The sequence below is a fragment of the Cephus cinctus genome, unplaced genomic scaffold (genome assembly GCF_000341935.2).
Source record: "Cephus cinctus unplaced genomic scaffold, Ccin1 Ccin1_scaffold0204, whole genome shotgun sequence".
NCBI classification, from domain to species: domain Eukaryota; kingdom Metazoa; phylum Arthropoda; class Insecta; order Hymenoptera; family Cephidae; genus Cephus; species Cephus cinctus.
In genome coordinates, this window is record NW_014332923.1 from 389,330 (window position 1) to 414,689 (window position 25,360).

The 25,360-nt window shown below is 46.1% G+C and overlaps 1 protein-coding gene across 4 annotated transcripts in view; it reads left to right on the top strand.

Moving 5' to 3' along the window:
- The window catches only part of LOC107264938 (homeobox protein homothorax), a 293,194-nt gene that overhangs the window by 145,770 nt on the left and 122,064 nt on the right, over window positions 1–25,360 (top strand). For all 4 annotated transcript variants that reach the window (XM_015733762.2, XM_015733764.2, XM_015733763.2 and 1 more), the window contains one exon: window positions 13,322–13,432. In XM_015733762.2, the coding sequence (XP_015589248.1) occupies window positions 13,322–13,432 (111 nt within the window). The remainder of the gene's footprint in view (window positions 1–13,321; window positions 13,433–25,360) is intronic.

Sequence of the window (25,360 nt, forward strand, 5' to 3'; positions counted from 1 at the left end):
ACGCGAACGGCGGAGGGGGAGGTGGTAGGTGGAGGAAAGGGCAGGGGGTATTAAATCATAGAGTCGAGCGCCTGCCGCCGGTTTACTGCCGGATAAAACGCAGTGACTGTTATGTTATGGACCACCTGTATGCCTCGACCCTGAACTCGAACCGACTGAAATCTATAGGACCGAAAACAACCCCTAGCAGACGCAAATTACGAGTCCGTCACGGGAGCGATGCCCGCGAAATGACGTACGGGTTCTATGGGCACCCTATAGCTGTCTGCCTTTTTACCCATTTCATCAGTTTTTACTTTTTATTATATAGCACCTACCTCTTCCTATCTATCATTTCAACGTTTCGTTCGTCCAGTATTAATTTGCAAAACTCACCCCTGACATCGTTAACACTTTTGTGTGTGAAAAAATGCGAGTCATGAGGGCGTTTTTTATGCACGAAAAGGGGGGTTCGTAAGAAAGTATACGGTATACTGTATATGGATGTTACGAGTCAGTGCTCTCACAGCCTTGGCGTTGAGTTTTTAGTTTCGTAGATCGGTATCCGCGATATTATAAATATACATGTAACTCTGTCCCTCGCTTTATAGCGAAGGGAGAGGTCCGTGGAGCACCTATAAGGCCCATATAGCCACGCATAGCGGCGGTTCCATATCTGCCTACCGGGCCGAGCAAGTCAGGTACCCCTTATCTCCTTGGGTCTGGCTCTGAGCAGCGGCCATACGGCCGGCATTAATACAATAAAGACATTCAATGGGAATTAATCAGATATCTAGCGTTGTCGGCTCATTGTTGTCCCGTGACGGGTGAGTTTTTTGCCGCCCAAGGCAAATGGAGATATTCCGCGGAGGATTGAATGCATTAACGCTCTTGGGACTCTTCGCCGTGGTATCCAGTGCATCCCAAGAGACAGCGGGGTTCTTCTGCGTGGGCACGGTGACGTTCATTCTCGCGATATAATGTGTACAGTACGAGGGAACGGCTGGATTTACTCTTTTTCTTTGTTTCTCTTTTTTCTTTTTTCTTTTTGATAATTCGACACAACGGGCCAGAGTCCATAGATAGGTGGATAAAGACACGAACTCCTGCTATGCGGTAATTGCGAACCGCCCTTGGATTGGCTCTTATCAGGAATGAAGCAACCCCCTTGCGAACCGCCCCTACCGTTACAATTATTATTCATCTTATCTTGGCCGCTTTGCATTATATTTAAATTCAAGCACCCGCCTAGCACCACCGCCGCCTTTCTAGACCCTCCGTCTTATGACCCCTAGCTCGCTTCAAATTCTAAATCAGCCTTGCCTGACGTCCTGTGCCTACCTAAATCACTCTTAAAATATTACAAACGATACATTTACTGCATTCCTGAGTATTATTACAGAATTTCTAAACAACCTTTTCTGTAGTATACACGATTAGAAAGGTACTATCCAACAGTCTATCTGGCGAATACCTTTCGCGTCACACCCTGCTTGTTTTCGCACTGATATTGTCGGTCATTGTCGTCGACACAGCTTCGCGCAACTTTATCTCTCGCAGCCACACCGCCAGATGTTTTGCGAACTGTCGACAAATTGTCACTGTGAGTTTAATCTCAATGATGGATTGCACTCGGCGGGCCTGTTAACGTCAGCGAGTGACAGTGTTGGGAACTTAACTTCAGTTCCTTGCGGTTATGCGCCAGTTTGTGGAACATTATGTAGAAACGTAGGCAAATCAGGATCGCACGTCAAGGTATGAACAATTGGACATGTAAGCAGGTGGACCCGCAAGAGGATGATTTTTAGGGTAATTTCGGGGGAGGGTCTGAACATCATCGATTACGAGGATGGAAACGGGGACGGTGGGTATTTGTCGTGACCGTAATAAACACGTTGTCCTGGGAGCGTGACCAGGCTCTAGAACGTTTTCGGACTCTGTCTTAGGTGCGTGTTCCTTTTTTGGTCGGGTCTACCAGCCTCACCTTGTACACGAGACGCTGTGAAATCGATCGCGGTACCTTGGAATAAAAATTCACGGTAAAAATTCAACGTAATCACGCGATCGTATACATACGTCATCCATGAGAGGGGTAAAGGGCGAGAGGGGTGGGCAGTTCACTTCCGTGATCCTAGTCGATCAGGTTTCATCCTCCAGCCTGGCTCCCTCCGTGCTCCGTCTAATCCTTTCAACGGGGCGCTCGCGTTATCAACCCCTCCGAGGCTTCGTCATAAACATATCGAGCAGAGGAACTCCGACCTACCCCAACTAAAACATTACGCGAAACGGCGTCGTAAATAACCTCTAAGTGTACCATCGTGGTGGAGAACCCTCCCGCTGTAGGCGCTACAGCCAGCTAGTCGGGGCAACCAACCAACCCATGAGGAGACCAGACGAGCGCAGCCGAGCAACCATATAACCAACCACGCAACCCCTGCCACAAGAAATGAGACCGTAAGAGATATCTGCACAATATGGCCAGTTGTATGGGAATGTCCTTTTAGATTCGGCGCTGTTAAGTGGTGGAGTATAAATGGAAGCGGAGAAGGTACAAGGGGGCGGAGGAAAATGATTTCTTTTGAGGGCGGCAGCGATAAAGGTGACGTAGGGCGTCGCGACGTCCGTCAAGCTGTACGCGCCAGAGAGATCGGTGGGGGTAGTTCTGGCCTCCGCGAATGGATCTTCCTTGTTCCACATCGTAGGCCGAAGGGAGATGGCTGCAGGGTCAAGTAAGAGCGCAGACGCGAGACGGCATCCCTCACAGACTCCAAACAGCGACCCCCCGTGAATGGCGACCCTCACAAACCAATCGTATTCCCGTTTCCATCCCTCTTTTCGCGGAAACTCCGTCCCTTTTGCGTAGAAGCACGTCTGGCTACGGTTACCTTTCTTCTACCCTCGGAAGGTTCTTTCCTATTCCTCTAGCCAGTAGCCACTACCACCGCCAACCAACGTACCTACGGCAACCCCTTAAAATTCTTCACTTGCGAAAATGACTTGGTCGTCTCCCCGAAGTCATCGTAGGCGACTGAGAATCAAAATGTTACCACCTTTCGTCTTCATTCCTTAACCGCATACATAATATTCACACGTATAGACCTAAATTCAACGAGACCGTAAATTAAGTATCAGACTAATATATTTTCCCATAATGATTTTTCCTCGGGGTCGAGACACTCGTGTCTCCCAATGGAGAAGGCTAACGCGTCGCCATTGCTCTCGAGTTATTGTTCATCTGCGCACTCGTCGACTAGGTACTCGAGGGTCGTCCGGGATCGAACGTAGGAACACGTGTTAGGGAGTATAGAGAGTGCGAGCGTGGGAGCGAGACGCAACGAGAGACAGGGAGATAAAGCATTATAGTACCCGAGCGTAATGGAAGGTGTAGAAGGAGACACACATATATCCTCTTCCGTCGATTCCCTCTTGCTTCCCGGAATGTAGTTAGGAATAAGACGTCGACATGTTACGATATCGAGCACATGGATGGGACATAAAAAGAGATCTTGATTGGACAATTCGTACTTGGGACGTAACGGTAAAACGTTCTGGTAGTATTCGCACTCCCATTATCGTTACTCCTCTCGCCATTTTTATTTCTTTTCGCACCTTTGCGATATCAACATCATTCTCATTTCTGAATACTACTCCGTGTCTTCCTTGATCTTCCCACTGTACCTCCTTCGGCTTTCATACTTTTGCCTTGGGACGAGATTATACGAAACGATCCAATGGGACGGCCATTGTACCCGGCAATCTGCGAAACGGTCATCTCTAACACATTCCCCACGCAGATATCGTAAAGTAACTCTGATTCGCGATCGAATTCCCATACGACGACCTTCTTTCCTCCATCAACGTCATCCTGCATTTACGATGTGCCCGATTTCCGGGCTTATTAAATTATCTTTCTCGAATTTATTCCTCAGTAAGGATCATACGGTACCTTCTATATGTCGGATTGATGTGAACATTTCGATGTTTGATTGCAATATAAAATGTCTGTGTTACAATCTTCGATCGCGACATACTGTATGCGAATACTGAAGACCGTACTGTACGTTACGTTATGTTATCAAGGTATTTTTGTCACATCGTTGTTAAATATTTATCATTAATCTTGTCATGTGATCTATAAAAAAATATTGATGAAGCAAATATAATACGAGGCAATGTATTATGTCGATGAGGGAAATATAATTTTGCATAAGCAGATCGTGGATATTTGGTCGTTGTATTAGATTAGGTCCAATTTCATATTTAGTTTGAGTAAATATCGGACGTTAAGGTACATACACGATGTCGGTACACATTGAAAAATCGACCGATTAATAGGAGGTAAATTGCCCGGTTTGCGTCACAAGCTTTTATTCGGCTAAATCGTCGACCAATCACAGGTCATTACTTCGTTCGAAAATTATTCAAACGAGCTCTGAACGCCGCGCCATAATTTCAGTAATAAATTTATTCGATACCAATATGCATATACAGTATGGTTAGTTATAGATAGGTGTATACTTACAGCGAAGTGCACCGCCCTAAGAAAATGTCAGTACGTTCAACCGCTATGTCTTCTTGATGCACCTTATTCGATAACGTTAGACTTTTTGCAACGTGATATCACATCGAAACCTCAAGACTTCGTATCGAACAATATCGGAACGGTTTCCGGGCAAAATATAAAGAAACGACGTAGACTCGGGGATAAAACAGCTGACGCCATGGCTGCTGCCAAGCTCGTTTTCTCCCTCGCGTCTCCACGGCCGCCGCCTCGGGGATTTAAAAACAATTCGGTAAATTGCATCGTGCGACGCGCCGAGACGGGGAAATGCAGCCGTAGCGCAATATCTTGTGAGACAACGGCAACGTAGGGCCATGGATAGACGCCATTATCAGGATCATACAAAATGTACCTGTGTACGGGTAAAGAGGAGTGTCCGTATTAAACCAGTATGGATTATTGAATTTTATAACGCATCTTCCTAACCATGCTTGTAGCAATCTGATTTATTGTGGGTTAGAAAAATATTTTAAAATTATACTTATATGGATCAGGCCTTTTTAAGAGTGTCTTTATTGCGCTATTAGCATTATGATTCCTGAGCAATGTAAGTCGTGCTGGTAGACACACGCATGTAAGTACGGACTGGTAGGTTGGTGGTTGGTTGGTTGGTTGGTTGGTAGGGTAAGGTAGTAAAGCAAGGTAGAGGTACGCGAGACGAATTCGTCCGGGTGGGCCACAGTAGCCGTATGATTGCAACGGCGGCGGCCTTTGAGTCTCGCATTTTAACAACCTTCGGTGCATAAATTAATCCAGAAGCCCGATATCGTTTGATTCGCCGCCGTACTGGTATGCTCGTCGCGGTGCACCTTCTGCACACGCTCCAGTTCTGTAATACTGAGTAGAGAGGGAAACGTTATATGGCTGTAATAGGCCTCTGTCTGGCGTACGACCCTTATAGTATATCCTTCGCCTTGATATACACTTTTTACGGTTCGATACTGGTATTAATTCCCTTTGACAATTTGACAGCCGAGCACTAGGACCAAGGGAGATCCGGACACATTTTCGATACGGTATTACGATACGACGTGCACCGGCATCTGTCTCCCTTTGTGAGAGCCCTCGACTCCTCGACCTTGGACGATCGGGGGTTGCTGCAAGAGTCAAAGGTTATCCCAAACACAATTCTTTACGGCAACGTGTATCCAGTATCATGGATATATATTCGAACGCGAGGAAGTTTCAGTGATTAGTGTGGAACTCGAAAATTATTTTTTCGGAAATATACCCTGGATTTTAAAGTTTTAAGGATTTGACTTTTTGATCTGTTCGTGATATTTTTTTAAAGTTTCTTAAATTTTTATTTATCATGGTTTTATTTTCTGTGGATTTTTTACTGCTCTTGTAGCCCGGTTCGTCTTACAGTACGTGACTTCCGCTATACCGCCAATCGCATCGCTCCGTTTCATTCCTCGTAGTACCCCTCTACCTTTTATCATACTTATGAAGCCCGATCAATACGCCGTAGCGAAGAAGCACTGCCGTAAATATAATTGTTGTTTGATTTCTTGCGTCTTAATTGCCTCCCGCTTAACGACGTAATTACTGAATAAAAACGCTTACCGGGTTTAACAGGGGAATTTTTTCGCAGCACGGATTCCACTGCACGACCATTGTGGCGGGAAAGATGTAGTGGCCATTTGGTTCGTACGGCAGCCGCTTGGTGGCAGTGCGGCTGGACAAACCGTGACTTGTCTTACCGGCCGCCAGCTGGCAGCACAGGCAAGGACTACCAGAGAGTACCTTGCATTCGTTCTTCCGTCCCAGTCCTTTGAAATTATTTGAAATAATTCTCGCAACTCGTTGTCACATTTACGAATGTAATTTCGAATTGAATAATATTTACGGTGAGGACAGTTAGACTTTTTGGAAGTCCACCACCTCGTTAGTCCGTGTTTTTACTTTCCTTTTTTTTTTTATTTTGTGTCAGCCCAGGAAATTGATCGTCCACGAGGAAGAAGTCTACGCAAAAAACAGGATGAGACGTTACGCTCTTGAGGAACCACTGAGTTTCTTTTTATCTTTCTTCGTGAACCGTATCTCGTTCAGTTAGTTAACCGTAACAGAGTTAGCGACCGTCGGAAAATATTCTCGTGGAGAAGGGATCTTCGGTGAGTACCTACTTAAGATCCGTAATAGCGACGAGAACGAGGACTCCAATGTTTATAGGGATTTAACGAGGTGGATAACGAAGCGTACCTTTCAAATACAAAGTGAAACATTGTTCCATCGATTGTCCCGCGGCACTTGAGTTCTGACGGTTGCATTTCACAGCACGGTGAGTATCTATAGTTTATGCAGGCACACTGCTCTCTCGGCTCGTCCAATTAATAACCGGTGCACGGATATAAAAGGATAATTAATAGAACATAATCGTGTTTTATGCATTTTTATGGGCAATTTGCAACCGAATCCCCTGGGCGGTCGTACGAGCGGAGCGTTCTCCGTTAACCCCTCACCTTTCTCACTCTCATTTTAATTCTTTCCCGCTCTTCCCCCCTCTCCCCCGTATGTATATAAATCCACGTATCTCTTTCCCGCCCTCTCCCCCAACCCATCCCTGATTCCCTCGTTCGATCGGTCGTAGCTTTGAAATATAAACAGTGCATTTGCATGTTTTCCGGATTTAATTAGCGCCGATGCGATTATTAATCGGCGGGCCACGAGTGTGCCGCTTCTACGATACGAGTATCTACAAATTTCATTCGGAAATAATACTCCTATTTCGTCCCACGCTATTTAACGGCAACTATCAATAATCGGCGATTACCGATTGCCGATTTTATCCGATCTCATCCCACGTATCCGTTTGACTTTTTTTCGAAATTGGCGCCAGAACTCTTCTCGCCAGTCACTTGTTCTCTCTCGCTTGTTTTTTTTTTTGTATACGCTTTCTTTCGAGCTGTAATTCAAGCCGTCGTGGGTCAGTCCACCAGGGCCGTCGAGATAGTTTATCATCATTTAGTCCCCGACCTGCCGCAACATTTTAAATCTCTCCTATCGTACTCTGTCATGCTTAACACATGGTCACCGGCCCGTACACACGCAACGCACACGAACTGTACATGATAGGGACCAGCCGCGAGAGAAAAATGTTACGTTTCACGGAGTCACACGCACTGACGTTCGTTATACGCACGTAACTAATGGTAACTTTTTTATTGTTACGATGCTGGCACGTACAGCGATTTACGTTCTTTTTCTGAAGTTGCACCGACCACTTGGCATTGCATTATATCTATAGAGATTTGCGTTGCACTTTGTCATAGAATATTTTATCGTTTTACTTAACGCATGTAAAAAGACCTGACTAATTCTAAGGTATAGATGTATCTTTCGGCAGAGGACCTCATGCTCGTTTCCATAAATAGTCGGTGCGTCAATATCCAGCGACGACACTCCCCCGAAGCCTTCAGATGCTGCATCCTAAATTTACCACGATTAATGGAAATCTTCAAGGGGAATGCTGCGCCCTGTCTGGTGCCGTCGATTCGTTGGGAATTTACGCTAAGTGCACTGCTGTTGCGGTGGATCGGTAATTCGGAGAACGTGGTCTCAGGGTCTCGTGGGGTCGTAGGTCGTAGGCAGAGTGCCAGGAAGAGAGTACCACAGCCTGGACGCCATCCCAGAGGATGGCTGACAATGTGAGGACGGCATAGAAAAAGGGGGAAAAAAAAAAGAAAAAAAGATCTCGTGTGTGTTCACTTCTGTTTATACGTAGTATAGTATGTGCTTATACAAAGAGTCAAGATAATCGACCAGTCGTACGATTCGGCATTGTAATACTAATTAAACCTCACGCGCACGTGTCACGAGTCACGACACGATGACGTCACTCCTGCGATTTCTTTTGGTTCTCTTTTTTCAACCTTTCAGCCAGTCGGTACTCTCAGTTAGCCACCTAACCATTGGTCTAACGTAAAATACAGGCGGAAACTAAGAATATTATTTTTTATTACTGAAAATTAAATTTGTTCGTTTATCACCGGAGCATTGTACAAATGCATATGGAGTGTGCGTATACGCACTGCATTTATACGGTGTTTCCCACCGTTCTAGAAAAAGTAGATCATACCGTGCATTACTGCGGAGCGCTAAGTGCTTATGTAAATACTTGAACTGTTTGCCGTAGTGTTAATTGTAAATTTGCGTTTTATGGAGGAAGTCGTACAAGCATGCGCATATTATACCTACTGTAGTTCAGCTGGCGTTGTCGTTTTGTATTAACACCTTTGCACGTATGATCTTATCCCTATTTCTCACACCCTATGGAATTACTTGGTTATGTACTTCGTGATAACAGAGTATGGTGTAGATGATAAGAAAGAAGAAGTAGGACAATTTTTTGAATTTTCATTGTCCTTTGATAAGTTATATAAGGCGAAGGTGGATTTCGCATGGGTGCGGAGTCGGACCCGTATATGGTGACCGAGAAAGCAGTCATGCTCGAGAATCTCAAGAGAACCGCTTAGAATTAATTACTGTTCCACGCTCAGTGAGTCGTCGGTGGTTCTCCTCGATGGACAGATTGCATAGAATGAAGTTCGAGGAAGCATAGGAAAGACTGTGTGGACTTGTATAATTTAAATTCGAAAAAGAGAGTACCGTTACTGACTTCCAAATGACGCTTGTCCCTGGTCGTCTGTCGTCGTCGTGTCTTCTTGGACGCCCTTAACGTCGTCTACGTAGCCACGTGTCGCCTCGCAAAGGCCAATTCCACACGCTCCAAGATGGCAGACTTTGGAATTATTTGGATATAATTTGGATGAACGTCAGCCGACGGTATGGCGGATGAGCAGGAGGAAGGTGAAGTTATCTCCTATACTAATCTACGGATTACCTTTCTCGTAGAAGTACCCCAAATAAATTACGCGCTGGTAAGGTAGACGGCTGAGGAAACCGCGGGTGTCGGGGATGCCTTATACGTAGATATAGATAGACGATATAGCTGGCTGAAGTGAAAGAGGGAAGCAGAAGAGACCGAGAAGAGAAAGGAGGAGAGGAGGAGAGGAGTGGCACGCCAGAAGGAGAGCAGGTGCAAACTTGGCCTGTCAGGAAGTCGCTTACAGCTCGAGGACAAAAGCTTCCCGGGGGACTCATGTGCGCCTGGAAGCGGGACCGGGAAGGTAGGATGGCTAGAGGGTCTAGGAGAGGAAGTAAGAGAAAATGAGAGAGAGAGAGAGAGAGAGAGAGAGAGAGAGAGAGAGAGAGAGAGAGAGAGAGAGAGAGAGAGAGGCAAGAGTATGGGTTGGTGTTCACTGAGAGTGAGGGTGGGGCGAGCCTAACTGTGAAATAACAGGGTGGCCTCCACCATCCTCAGCCGGAGGATGCGAGCCTCATACGTCACTTCCTTACGGCAAAAGAGGGTAGCATCTAAGGGTGAAAGCAGGTTATATTGATTTATTTATACCGAGGAGCCAACCCTGGTGCGATGGGGTTATTGGGAAAGTATACCTACCTATAACATCGGCGCTTTGCCCGATAGCTATATACCTACACCTACTACCCTTTAATATTATTCCTTCACCCTCGTTTCTCAAGATTCCGATGAACGACTTTTATCCTGAAAAAAAAAACCCCTATCTTCGATCTCCAACAATTTCCTTATCCACCTCCTCATCAGGCACATCCTAAGGCTAACCTAACCTAACCTCCACTGAATACCGCCTATCAAACTCACGTGCAACCGAGCTGCCAGCACAAACCCGAAGACGCGTGCCCGCCGAATTACATTCCAATTTATAACTGTCACTGTGTCTCTCTGCAAAAATAAACGGCCGCGTAGCAAGCAGCAGGACTCACGTGGAGCCAGGAGATTGTGTTGGCAACATGACGTGGTCATCGTATCCCAGCTCTCTCACCGCTTCCACGTCCCACTCTATACTCTGCGGCGAGTCCAGTCCGTAAGTTTGTACGTTCACCGATCTCTGCGTCCATCTCGAAACGGCCGGTTGCTTCCACGCCTCGGCTTCATCTCGAACATGACTCGCCTAAGTGGCATGACTGTCGCAAACACGCGAACTCGACCGAAGTTAACCCTCAATTTAGCTACGGCATCACTGGCATCACTTGGTAAGATGTCTTACTCTCAGTCACTTAGTTAGCGGTTCGGTGCCACTTTCAGAAGCGATATTCACCTCATTCGTTATATGTATACATAATTCTGGATTCGCGAATGAGAAACAAGATTCTGATGCATACTTGTACGAAATTATAGGTCAGGATACGTAAGACATGGTTTCGTAGTGTTTCGTACCGGTTAATTCTTCGGGATGTGGAAGCATGTCGAATTTTTATATAAAATAGAACTCCTCGAAGAATTCACGGTATTTCATAGATTATGTCAAGAATTCGAATGGGACTTTTAAAATTCCCACGGTAAATCAGAGTTAGGGGTTGATGGGGTGATGTGTATGATTACACCCTGTCTCCAAGCGGCTATAAATCTCTCCCATTCACTCCTTCGCTCAGAGGATTCTACAGGTACCGTCCTTACCTCCAAGGACTTTGGCATAGCTACGGTGCAGCAGGCAATAGCGTAATGGGTATCACGAGAGGTAAATGAGTTTGAGTAATCCTGATATATTATATTTACTCGCTAGTGCATCTTGAAGGAGAAGCTAATGCCGTACCAAACCGAAATCATAGATACAAAGGAAGATTTTGTGTTATACTGCAAATCAGATGTTAGCGAGAGTTTCCAAGCGTTATACCTGCTTACCTGCTTTAGACCATAATATATAGCTCTAAGGTTGATATCCATTATATCAAAGGAGAGTCGTCACCACTTCTGGCTCTTCTTGTATTAGGTATAGTGTAATAGAGTATCCTTTGCAATGCCGCCTCCACATAGGTCGCCAACTATTGCTATTAGTATGATTACGGTCCCACCTAAACTCCGGACCCCTATTACATCAGAATTACTATACTTTGGTGTTTGCCTTTCAAGCTTTTGCCGCAAATTGAAGGTTAAAATAGTATTTCGAAAGCGTGCCCTGAAATAAAGGGTATAATAATACATAGCAGTAAGCGGGGATAATTCAGATTTTAATCAAACACGTGCGCATTCATTGACGCGTAAGTGCTGCGACGTAATAGGCTTTTTCATTGAGTTTAAAAAGTCTCATAACATTACGCGTATAATAGTATGAAGTCTACTGGAGTCAGTATATACATATATCGGGTGTGCCGGTTTTGGAAATCCGAAGCGAAGCAATTTTCTTCCTTTCAGAAATATAATTTTAGATGGGATTGTACTATACCTCGTGATAAGACTACAGCGCCCTACGATCTCTCTCTCTCTCTCCGCAGCACCCTTATTCTCCCGTGTGAAATTACTTCGCTCCGCGGCTTACTCCTATCCTTCGTGCCACCCTTTCTTCCTGCGTATCCTCATTCAGCGAGGATACCCCTGAAAATAAAGTAGACACCCCTCTTGTTTTCGTATATACCGAAGATAGTAACACTGCAGGGCCGTCACGCGTACAATTTTATAGTTTTCTTTGTCTCGCTTTACGTCTATACGTTCGTCACATTCCTTTTTAGCATTCGAAAGGAATCCGACGTGTGAGCTTTTACGTTTTCTACCCAAGAAATTCGAAAGAGGTCGAGGCCTCCATTGTGACTCATTCTAATCGGTCACGGTTGTCCCTCGGCCCAATGGCTGCCAGGGCGCGCAAAGGACATAAGAAACAAAGGAAAAATAATTAAGAGACTGCCGCTTCCATTCTGCCCGTCCTTCGCTGCCAGGGGGCCTCTCACTCAGCAGCCATACACTCGTCGATAAGTCAGCATGGACTGCCTTTCGTTTTCGAGTAATGCGATCCCTAATTAAAGCCGTCTCATCAACAATACATAACCTCGAAGGCACCGATGAGATGAGCCATTGACGATTTTTCATTTCCTCCCCCTCACACCCCAACGTAAAATAACCCATAATTCCGTGAATCGGCGAACGGATGCCAAGACTTGCTGCAACATATTTTTTATACGTTTAATCCAATTAACATAATTGCATAATAATTCGTACCAGAATTACTTGCAACGGCAATACGGGAAACATCACATGTGGTCGGTAAGGCAAGAAAAAAAGGGGAAAGGAATGAGATAGTTATATTAATTGACACGCGATAGAATCTCTCCCTGAAAAGTCCTGACACCTAACAATTATTACCTGGACGAGTCCTTGTAAGCGATTTCCATTTTCCTCATTCCCCAAAGGACTCTCCATCCGACTTAGCTATGTCACCCGTACGTATCACTGCTGCGAGACGGTTGTCTCGCAGTGACGTCTACTTCGATACCGGAGACGGTAACCAGTGTTTTATGGAATGAAAAGGGTTTTGCGGTAGGTCAGTAACACGCGGAGATACGTTACGCCTCGCAACATACCGCGTCATAACTCTGTTATAGATTTTTAAAGGCGGCTACTGTACCGCCTACATTCATGGGAATTTGATTTAGTGGCTTTAGCACCTTTACGATCTCCGCGGCTCGCGTCCTTCACGCCACTTCATCCTTCCGGGACACGGACTCCCGCCAGCGACGCTGACACGAGTTGCGTCATAGTTGACAACGCATCACTTCGCAGTAGCCAGCATCCTATACTTCGTCGCTATGATTTTTGCATTTTGTCAACAGAAATCTGGATATTGTATGGATATTCAACTTTGGTGTTTTTTGTTTTGTTCCGGTAACCATATATAGATATAAAATTGTGATCATTCAGAAATGGTGGTCGTTTGTATTTTATTCGATATTTTTTTTTATGTTTTTCAGGTAAATGGTGTCCTCGTAGAGAATGGAGTTCACCTCCCGATGCGCAAAGAGCGGCGAGCGACGCGGCGCGTCGCGGCGTCCTATACTCCTCCGTCTTCCTCGGCAGTCCGGGTAAGTTCAGTCGTCAGATTAATTATAGATGTTCTGTACTAAAGTTGACTGGTAATTATAGGTCACTAATAGGGTTTAATTTTATGTAATTTGAACGATGTGTATATTTGTAAAAAAAAGTAAAGGTACATTTTGCTTGAAGCTCTCGGGGGACGACGACACACATGCATGGTGGCATATATATGCTATACATAGCGTAAATACCTGATGGGAGGGGCGAATCGTTTATAGCATAAACAAGTTTTAATCGCCCCGTAGGCATTCGCTGTGTTGAATAAATATTGATATCGGGTGACGCGTCGGCCAATCAGAAACGGAGTTTACGCGCTGTTAAAACTTACCGCGGATCGTAGATATACGATCAACTAACTTGAAATTCCTTAATTACTGATTATGAACATTTCTTAATTTTGTTTTTCGAGCACTTTAATAATTTAAATACAAAATTTTCAAAATCAAATAATGACTTTCGTGCATGACATTTGGTAGTATATAATGCAAATTTCGACATGAAATCTGAATTAATCTGATTCAATTGAAATAATTTTTTTTTAATAAAATTCGAAAAAAAAAGAGAATTACAAAAAACGCATGCGCCCTAAATCGGTGTTTCCCATTCGCAGAGCTGCGCGCATGCGCATTACTCGAGGACGGTAATCCTTCCGAGATCTATGGAGTACAGAGTATTCCCTTCTATGGCATTTTTCTCGTATTGCTTACTCTTGTCTAGTACGTGACGGAACATTCGGCGAAACGTGCCGAATTGGCACGGAACGTGGTGTTCGCGATGCGGCATGACACGGCGCAATATGCACGACGCGATATTGCATACTCCGAGTGCGAGTTGTAGCACGCATGCGTTCTCCGGTTTTATCCCTCCTTAGCGTCCCTCTCATTCTCTTTCTCTTATTCTCTCACTAACTTCGAATCTCACTCTCTCGCGTGCTCGCTGAGGGAAGGACAGAGGTTAGCGCACAAGCCGTGGTCTCCATAGCAACGCAGTGAGGCGGGAATGCGACGGTAACCATGGCAGCACACGGGTTTCTCTCGAACCTGTCTGTCCTCTTTCGATAGCTTATTCGACGCTTCTGCACCTCTGCGTTATACTCACGGACTAACTCCTGCACCGGGCGACTTTGCTCTCGGATCCTCACAGAGGAGGAGCGCGCGTCTCTATGCGGATCTGTACGAGGCCGAAAAATTTCCTTCGATATGGAGTTTTATTATCTGTAAATTTATATAATATACATATACGTTATTGTTTATGCCGTCGTGCAGAAAATTATCTCGCTTAAGAACACATTATCATAAACTTTTTGGGATTTTTCAATGGATCATTGAGGAATAGGTATATAGAGCTCTAGACTCCGTAGAATCACGTTCCTTTAGCTTGTAGCGTGACCCATCAGAAGTCACTTGGATCTCTTGTGTAATGAAGGTCTTTTTTTTTGAGACAGAGGAAGATGCTAAAATAGACTAAAGTGTAGGGTACTAGTTGAGTTTAGAGGGATACTTTTTTTTGTGGTAAACTGAGGCGACTCAACATCCGGAATAGAAACTTTTAAGAGATAACTATGGGCATGTGTTAAATAGTATGGGGTTACATGTCGTACGGAATTTCGTGAATATACTATATCTTAGAGTTTTTACGATTTTCATAACACAGTTAGGTAGACTGACGGGAAGTAAAAGTCTGGACGGGTTAGTTCGAGTCGCATTGGAATTTTGTTGGTTTGGTTTTTCGTGGCTCGCACATCAGTCCAGCCCCCCCGTGTGCCAACGGTACGGATCCCTTTTCGTGAGTGTAGTGTAATGTAAGGGTTGCGTTTGCGTCGGCGTTAGGGGTGAGAGAGTTTAAAACCCCTCGGGGCTTGAGGTCCGGGCCCGGTTAGATTTATCGGATGTTTTGGTTGGCGGCCATTGTTAGCTGCTCTCTTCTCTCTCCGCAGCTTCAGCCATTGGCGTAACCAGTCACCGATAACCCTAGGATCATATCAACTTTTATCTTTTATTTTTTAATTCAGATTTTTATTTTTATTTTTAAATTAACAAAATTAAAATTTTTTAATTTTACAAATTTCTAATTGTCTGGTCGAATTTAAAGAAACTATTATATGTATATACTGTATCCTACATTAAGTCTGTTAGGCATAAACAGTGCACCTGTTCTTCTATTCTCATAGATCATTTATATTTATAACGTGATAGCACCAGACCGCATGGAGTCTAGTATGAACTTGTAATGGTCCCTAATTGCAAGATTACAGTAGTTCTTACCTACAATTACGCATCCCAACGTTACGCTACTGGTTTCTCCTGCAGTACGGTGTTCCACGTTCAGATATACCGGCGCTACTTCCATAGTCTCTCTATACCGCGGGTCTACCCCTTCGGTATTGTGCGGCGGTTGAGCGATGTTCAGCCTCGCGGCTCGCGACCCTCGGTTCAACCCTCTCAACCGCAATTCTGCTTCGTTCCGCAGAGTAAAGGCAGTAGCGTTACCACCTACGTACAGGGACGTGTCGGTAGCGGGTAGCAGCTAGGTAGAATAGGTATAGAATAGGTATAGATAGACGTACCGGGTTTCCATGAGTTTCCGGCGTCCTTTCCACCTACGTAAAACGAATAATTCATCGGACGTCGGGATCCCCGAGCGGCGGTTTCCAGCCGCTGTCTTCGAATTGCCAATATCAGTAATTCACCACGGCGCCGGAATCCTCGAACGAACAAGGGTTGAAAATGGCTCGCGTCATCGCGACGAAAGAGAAAAAGAGAGAGAGAGAGAGAGAGAGAGAGAGACGGAGATAGAGTGAGATCGGTATAAGAAAATGAGATATAAAAGAGCGAATCAAAAGGGACGGAGAGAATTCGAGATAGAATCCCAACTGAAAATAGATTCCAGCTGCCACAAAGAGACTTACTTCTCTCTAACTGTAGGAGAAGGACCTTGCTGCGAAACGGTTTAATATCTAAGTTACACAATAGATCCTTGAGAATCGCAGAGGAGGAGAAGAGTTTCTTTCGTAGCCAGGGCCACCTCGTGTTCTTCGATTAGCAGGAGAGTGACCCGACCATGACCTCTCCTCTCCTCTCCTCGCTGATCCCGTAGCAACCTATAGGTAGGCACTCTCTCCCGTGCTCCATCTCGCGGCACTGATTGGACGATCCATCACCGGGGGCCTTTGCTCCATCCCATCTTCTCTCTCTCTCTCTCTCTCTCTCTCTCTCTTTCTCTTTCTCGTTCTCCCTCTGTCTCTTGTCCTCTTACTCACTATTTCTCGTTCTCTCGTACTCTCTGACTCTCCCTTCCATTCTTGCGATCCTCTCTCTCTCTCTCTCTCTCTCTCTCTCTCTCTCTCTCTCTCTCTCACACACACTCTTTTCTCTCTATACCGAGGAACCGGACACACGCTCAGACTCCGTATCACGCGTGTATCCACGCACGAAAACCCCCTTCATATATATACACATTCGCGCACGACCATCGCTAGGGGCGGCTTCTGCCTCTACGGCCCCCAGAAAGGGAGTGTAATTGGTTCCCATGGAGGCAGAAAACACCTCTCTCTCGAACCATCGCGCCCTCAAATGAGAGAGTCTTCGTATATCCAACGTGCCGTAACATGAAAGAATGGCGTTAACGAGCATCCCCTTCAGGAAATAAGTTTTCCAAAATTCTTCGTTAAGCAATATCAAAAAACCAAAGCACTAATAAACTTATATTTATATCTTTGTCTACCTCAGTCCTGACACTCGAAACAGAATACATTACAGATAGTGGCAGTTATTGCGGGTAACTGGTACTACCTACATATATACTACTAAAAACCCAGAGGTATCGAACCGGCAGTCGCGAATCACGCTGCGCCTTCCTACCAAGGACTATAATTCATGCGCACGGACAGTAGTTCCTCGAACAGTGACGGATCGTCGATTTTGTAGGGCACGATTTTCAGGTGCCATGAGACGTTCGTCAGTGTCAAAGTTAAGGGGATAGAGGTTACGATCAAGGTAGTTCACAAGGGGTTAACAAGAGGCAACAGAGAGACCAGGAATAGATTGGACAGAAATTCAAGAGAGTGATGTATACGTATGTGCTATATATGTATATCGGGTTATATAGAATCGTCTAGGACTGTGGAAGAAACGAGAGAGTAAAATAGGGGGGTGGCAGTCGCAGTCGATAACACGATACGTTGATATAACGCGTCGCGGTGCAGGTATTCATTAGTTCCTTATTCAAAAGCACGGGAGTAGTTCCGGAGTTGCGCGAGGCACAAAGCACAAAGCTCTGTCGCTGAACAATGAAAGCCACAGATTTCATGAAGCTGAGCTCTCACCGAGATAGGCACAATGGTTTAGCCAATGTACGCGCATGAGGATTCTCTCGGCCTCTTTCAACCCCCTCTTACCTATATACTTGTATATACATCCAGCATATCTCCTCGTACCTCACCGTGTAATATTCATACATGCTGAATATATTAATACTCCAGGAGATATGTAAGGCGTGTGTGACTGAAAATCGCGCAGGCGTACGAAAACGAGCGAACGGCAATATTAGTGAAATGTGTCTCCTAGCGAAACATGTGCGGCTCCAATATTAAACAGCGTCCGTAGTACATCTGCGCTCTCAGTGGTGTTTCCCTCGCGTTACGAAATTTCGTAGCTTTCGAATTTCACTCGAGCGCCGTATAGTATATAGGCATCTACGTTTTCACCCGTTTCGAAAATAATGTCCCGGGTATTGCCAGGAACCACTGGCGTCGCTAGAGAAATACTCTCTATGGTATATACAGATATAGCATATATCTATAGAGAGGCAAAGTATGGTACCGATACAAGGGGTTGCGTTGGAGTACCTGGTGATATTTTTCGAAATATGAAATTCACGCTGAAGTAGTTCGTCATGGGGATCCGCTGGCTGCACCAGCTGCGGGTAATGGCTGCTACGTTTGTCCGCTCGCTCTCTCGTTCTCGGAGTCGCGATAACGTCCCTGAGATATCGTTAACCTGCGAACTTCTCTTTTCTGAAAGTATCCTGGACACCCACGCGAAAGCGTACTGCGTCCGGTAAGCGAAATCGTCGGCGCCCCTATGCAGAAGTCGCAGCTACATAAGCGAAGACGTCGAATCTAAAGGATTTATGTATAATAACGAAAGACAATAGGGGTTGCTATTCCGATTTCACAGTACGCGATGACACATTGTTCCCACTTCCTACTATGGCATTAGTGTGCGCGACGAACGGGAAGAGAATTGAAAGAAAAAAGCAAACGGTGGAATAATTAAAATGTGGTATTTACGAAGGGGCCGAGTCTATGGGTGCGTTACGAACGATACGGTATTGAGGGAGAAAAAGTGGTAGAATGAGAGTGAGGGGAGTCGAGCAAAGAGAGAGAGAGAGAGAGAGAGAGAGAGAGAGAGAGAGAGAGAGACAGGATGACTGTACAGAGGGTGAAAGAGCGAGTGGAAAATTGTGGGTGGGCGCGGAGTAGAGCCAAGCGTAACAGGACAGGGTAGGAGAGGGTAGTTTCTCGATGTGCCACTACGATAGAACCAGGGTGTAGTAGGTGGCATGAGACCATGTGCCCATGTGCCCATGTGCCCATGTGCCCATGTGACTATACCGCCATCGCGCCGCCTCGTTCTCGGCACGGAGTTCCCAACGTACAACCCCAGCACCCAACCCAGACCCTGCAGCTGTCAAACGCAGGCCGAATCTTCTTCTGTTCGTGACAGCCTGGAAATGAAGAGAGTGCCCCGCGCGGGGTATTCTACCTACGTATGTACGTACCTACGTACTTACACATACGTTTCTCCATGGAGCGTACGTAACGTAACGTATGCGTATGCCCTGGGGGTCAACATGGCCGAACTCATCCCCTTCTTTTCTTCTTTCACCGCTCTTTGCATTGTTCACGTTTTAATTCGATTCGTCTGGCGAATTCGTGAGTGTCCCCACCTGACCCCCCGTGCCTTCTCGCACTTCCTGGTGCGCGCTGGTCGGGCCGAAGGAATCGAAGAAAAAATTGACACAGGATGAACCATTGAGGATGGATCGAGTGGACGAGGATCGATACGTCACGAAGAGCGTGCTGCATCCTGGTGCAGCGATTACCAAGCATTTTTCGAACACAATCATTAGCGCAATTATTATTATGTCGGGGCACAATGAGTACAGCGCCGGGCATCGACAACAATGGGTGCCGATGCGAAGGGACGGCGATGCCAGGGTGAGAAGAGGTAACGAGCGAAGAGACGAAGAAGCGGAGTGAGGAGATGAAGTGAAGAGGCAAATAGAATAAAAGAAATGCTGATGAAAAAGCATGTGCGTACGCGCGCTTCCAAGTGCCGTATAGAGGAGGCGCTGCCTTCGTATTATTATACAAAGGGGTTCCGAGTGCCTTGGAAATGTACATTGACGTGACGTTGACGTTCCTAATGGACGGTCATTAATAGATTTGCTCTCGTGCGATTTGTCGAGACAATTACGAAGAATAGTCGAGAGTCTTTTACTTGGGTTAAACGTTGCATTTTATCTTCGATAAATAGGAGAGAACTCTACGAAGGCGAGAGATGAGAGAGAGAGAGAGAGAGAGAGAGAGAGAGAGAGAGAGAGAGAGAGAGAGAGAGAGAGAGAGTGAACATAGAGTTCTAGCGAATCAAAGTACACACGTGAATTCTAAGTACGTTACATGCTTATCATATACTCCATATCCGCGCGCTGTTTCTCTCAATGGAAGAATGTCTAACTTGCGTATAGCTACATTGCAACGCTAGTTCTACCTTCCTCTTGGGGTACTAGGCATACAACATGATTATGAATGCTTCGAATAGTACGAGTCATGTTCGATGTTAAAATAAAGTATGCCCCGCGCTTGACCGCATGGCATAAAGAGATATGTCTATTAGCCGCTACGCCGAGCAGTATTTGATGTGTTTACATCGCGTACAAGGGCCTTGCATATCCTGCACGATATTACGGCGCATTCGTCGTGTTATTACGGTGTTACATTCCATTGTACATGAACCTGGGGGCTTTCGGCACAATGGTTACGTTGACTTTTTTATTTATCCCCTCCTATCCGCACCACCAAGACCAGCCTGAAAAGGATTCTTCACTGTATACGAGTGTGGGCCTATTCTTTTTTTTTTTAATACGATATTCCTCTCTTTACATCTTCAATGAGTGTATCTTGGTTGTTTGGATTTGAAAGTTTCAATTATTCCCGCCATTTATATTTTGAAGAGATTTGATCGACGGGCTTGCATTTTGTGCGTACGCTTTTCCTTGCTCGTACGTTTTAGCGGTTCCTATGTAATTTTCAATCACTCTACTTCTTTCGGTACCTGTTTGCGTAATTGAGATGTCGTCCTTCCTTTCCATTCTATATAGCAATGGCGGTGCGTATAGGCCGCGAAGCGGAGGCACAAATTATTATGCCAGGTCCCGACTCGCTTATCTGCCGGGCGGCTTGTTTCTCACCCCGCCTATTAGTTCCTGTGTCCCGAGAATCTATACCCTTGTGAAATACTGCGACTCGATTTCAACACCTCGAGTCGTTAATTAGTAGCCACTCTACTTCGCCACTCGACTTTTATTCCCGCTCGCTTTAATTACACGGAGAAGGCTTATCCGTGTTTTATACTATACACTGTGTATGCGGTTGTGTTTGCCGGGCTGGTCAACTGTACGACCTACCGGATGTGGCACTGTAGCCAAACCCCCTTCGACACCCTTTTATATGGACAATGCAAAACGCCTCACTGCTGCTGCCCTGAACTTCAACCTCATGCTGCTGGTTATTCAATAATAAGTTTGTTATTTTCCACCCCTATGCATATGCTGGTTACATGTTACACCTCAAGCTGTTTTTTTTAATTCGCATGTTTCCTATCCAAGTACCACGACTGTACTTATGGTGGATCTTCAAAAGTGGTCGGAGTACCACCTATGATACTTCCCTTTGTCTAACCACCCTAAGGGAGATAACCGCGTGGTCCACGGTAGGTCAATGGGAAACTAATTGTCGGTATAGTGGTCTGCTAGGAGGCAGTGGAAAGGGGTTGCCATGGGACAACTCAAGGGTGGTTGAGAAGTCCAAGTACTCCAGGCGAGGAGACCCACGAGGGCACTCGACTCAAGGACCAACAACAGATTGCCGCGACGAGAGAAACAATGCGATCTCCCCGCGTTGTATACGCAGGGTGCATTCCGTGCCGACTTCGCTACACGGTACTCTGGACCCCATTCAAGTGGTTCAGGGGCGATGAGAGACGTGCGTGTCTTCTTCGTCGGATCGTCGTTTCCAAACACGATGAAGATCCCGAGTTCAGACTCTCGCTCAGACCTGCTCTTGGTCGATCTTAGCAGTACTTTTATACCTATATATACATCGTAATGGTAACCGCCACTATTTTCACTACTACAAGCAGGATCATCAGGATCAACTGCATTTCGTTATCTTGGACCCGTTCGACTTTATATTCCGCGGATCGCGCCGAGGTGAAATTTGCGAAATTGCACGAGCACCGCCTCGGGGCCCACTTACGTTATGTATGGCGCACCGTGACTCGCGATCACCTCCATAATATGTAAAGCATCGATATTATGTATTTATTATAATGCGAAGTCGAGCCCGCGAGATCGCTTCGTTGGCCACGAGGGAATGGAAAAGGAAGGGTAATCAATTTATCACTGCAGGTGCTCCGCGCATTTACATACTTGATACTAAAATTTTATACGTGGTGTGCGTGCGCACTTCAACTGCAAATTACCTGCTGTAGCGATCATGGGGGAAAAAAAGTTTTTTTTTTTAAATTAGTCACCTCGTCCAAAATGTCTCTTCTCCCCTTGAAAGCATGTCCAAACGGTAGGTATATATCTGCTTATTCTCACGTTACTCGATATACGCGTGTATACACGTACCTTCGTTCTGTCATCCCTATAAAAAGAACCAGGCTCACGTCACGGTCACGGTCTAAAGTCTAAACCAGCCAATTACGGGCGTTCGCGGAACGCCGCAAAAATGATTAAACGCTGTCGATTTCCTAAAAACGTCCTTCGCGCTACAGAAAAAGCGAATCGGTCACAGGCCAGCGGTAACTAGCCTCAGATTCCTGCGAGGAGGGAATATGCCGTGACAGTCACCGCACCGTGACAATGAATTACACGCTGTCGTTATACCAGAGACACCATTCGCTATCTCACTCAATGGAGCGGGAAAAGAAGTGTTCGATATGCCCAGAACAGTCGGTCCGGTGGAGTTTCAAACTTTTCCAACATGATGTCAGCGCGTGTTGACTTAGGAAAACGAAGCTCGACTGGATCGCACTGGACTAGATCTCCCAAGGAGTATGGTACGGTACACATAAACCCTCCTAATTATACGAATGCTCGCCGTTAATTTTTAACCGCAGTCCTCGACATTGTAGGTCCCGCCAGCGTATCTCTCTAAGTACGCCGTAAAACGAGCACTAATACGGCGCAATCTAAACGCGCTGATTTACGAGGGCATCATCTTGTCCACGCGCCAGCCTCACCAGCTTCGCCGGCTTTGGTGGTCTGTCCCTTGTAGCCGATATTATGTTAGTGGGTACCTCTAGTCCTGGGACCTTTTGACGGCAGCTCTTTTCTATCTTCCCGCCTATGTGCCTGTAGCGTTGCCTATATCTATATCGAAGACCCAGCTCTACCTGTACCCGTTCCCAGGCTTACCTCCGGGTACGATAACCGTGCTCCGCGACGATCTCGTAGCAGCAGCTAAAATAATCGTAAACTAAGCGAACCTGGACGCCTACGCGACTCGCATTATACTTTCCATTGGGAACGGCTTGCAGAAACTCTTTGGCTCTTGAGTCGGTCAGGGTACGATAGAGCCAAGGATGCTATATAGGGTATTTCGCCACTTTAACGCTTTACGAGTGGAAGTGACGCCAAGGGCCCGATAATGCTTTGCCACGTCGAAGAATCTTCCTTCATTCCTTTCCCGTGCATTGGCGAATGCTGACCCCAAGTACACACGTGCTACTTTACGCTTAGGTTATGCCTGTACATGCTTGTAGGCACATAGCCTGGATACGTGGCTTAGGCACGACGAAGACTCGCATAAGGTTCTATACGATAGACGCTGTTACGTTAAGCGTGCCTTAGCAATATATACAGCTCGATATTATTAGAACGCGGGCCAAAAGCCGTGCGCCATCGTTGACTGGGCGTCGTTGGCGCCCTATTTTTCAATGGCGTACAGGAAGTAAACACGGATCTGCAGGACGTCCGTTTTCTGAACGTATCGTGCGTTAAGACGTATACCGGAGAAAAATCTTGGGTTTCCTAGACTCCGTGCTAGTACGTATCTGGATGATGATAGACACTGGAGTCTTTGACATTGTACGGTTGACGGGCGTCACTCTCTCCTCCTGAAGAGTAACGCAATATGGGTGGAGGAAGGAGCGGGAAGCAGTGAGGGAGAGTGTGAAAGGAGGAGGGACTGTGATCCAAGGAGGGACTACACGCTACTACGAGGAAGGAATGTGTGAACACGCGCATTGGGAACTTCAAGCTTCGAGAGATGGTTGTGGATGAAGAAGAAGAGGAAGACGCGTAGCGAAGGACCCATCCGAGGTAGGGAGGAACGAAGAAACGAGTGAGGGAAGAAGAGTAGAATTCGGTGCCGGCGACGGCGTCGCAGCTGTTGCTGTTTTGTCTGCTGCTCTTCGAATGCTATCCGTGTCCGTGGCGGTGCTATTTTAGTTGCGTTAAAAATGCATCCATCTACCCACGGTAACGCACCTATCGCTGCGCTACAGAGAGAGAGAGAGAGAGAGAGAGAGCCGAGGAAAGAGAGAAAAACGACGAAACAAAGCGAGACGAAAGGAGTATACGAGTATTACTAGAATTTCTCGTGAAATATCTAGTGTCTTCGAATCATGGATCTCAACCGTATATCAACTAATAACGCACTATGTATATTTCAGCATAGTGACGTACGCAGGGTCTCTTCTCTGGCAATGGCGATTCTCCACCCACGCAAGGAGTAGGCATACCTATCCCTCCCTCGTATGGATTCCTGAGGTGTCTCTCTGTATCTCATACACCCGAGACTGGCGCACCGGGCGGCGCCGCGGCTAGCGTATGAAAAAAATCCTGTCTGTATTTTTTCACGACTCTTTTTTAAGCGGCACCGTATATATTGCGCTGGTCCCTTTCGCCTTGCTCTTACGGAGAAACGTGGTCCTTGCGCTCACGCCTCTACTCTATAGCTATATACGTTAAAAGGAGACGTCCTAAGGTGATCCAGGCCCGATCGGATTGAGACGGTCGGAGAGCGGAGACGTAGCCTGGGGTTAGAGGCATATAAGATGGAGGCTGGTTTGATGGAATGTTGCCTCCATCCCTGGTGGACCCGTGTGAGTCTGGTTGAGTGCGCACGTGAGTGCGTGCGTCCCCCCGTCCCGGATGCCTAGGTGCCCGCCATGCACCTTGGTACTTACCAGCAGAGTCAACCAATGACTGAGATGATCCGCCATATTTGGTAGGAGATATAGCTTTTATACGGCAAAAGCGTTCCATATCTGCTTAAACGGAGATAATAATCGACGCTCCGATTAGGAGAGGCTCGACTACGCTCGTTTGTCGGCTCGGATCACTCTGCCACGGATCTGTCTGCGGTCTATCCGTCTGTGATCACGGGAGTCCGAGGACGGCAAAGACTCCAAAGGGACGTCCTCGTCATCTTGAGCAGCAGTGGACTCCAGAAGGCCTTCTTTTTCTCTCTTTCTTGTCAAGTCTCCTAATACGTATCGTACCAGATATTAATCCTCAGCCATGGCTTCCGTATTATTCAACCAAACCTGACTCCACCATTACACACTCTTATTTGCTACAGCCTCGTTTTACTTGATATTTTTTTTTTTTTTTTTTTTTTT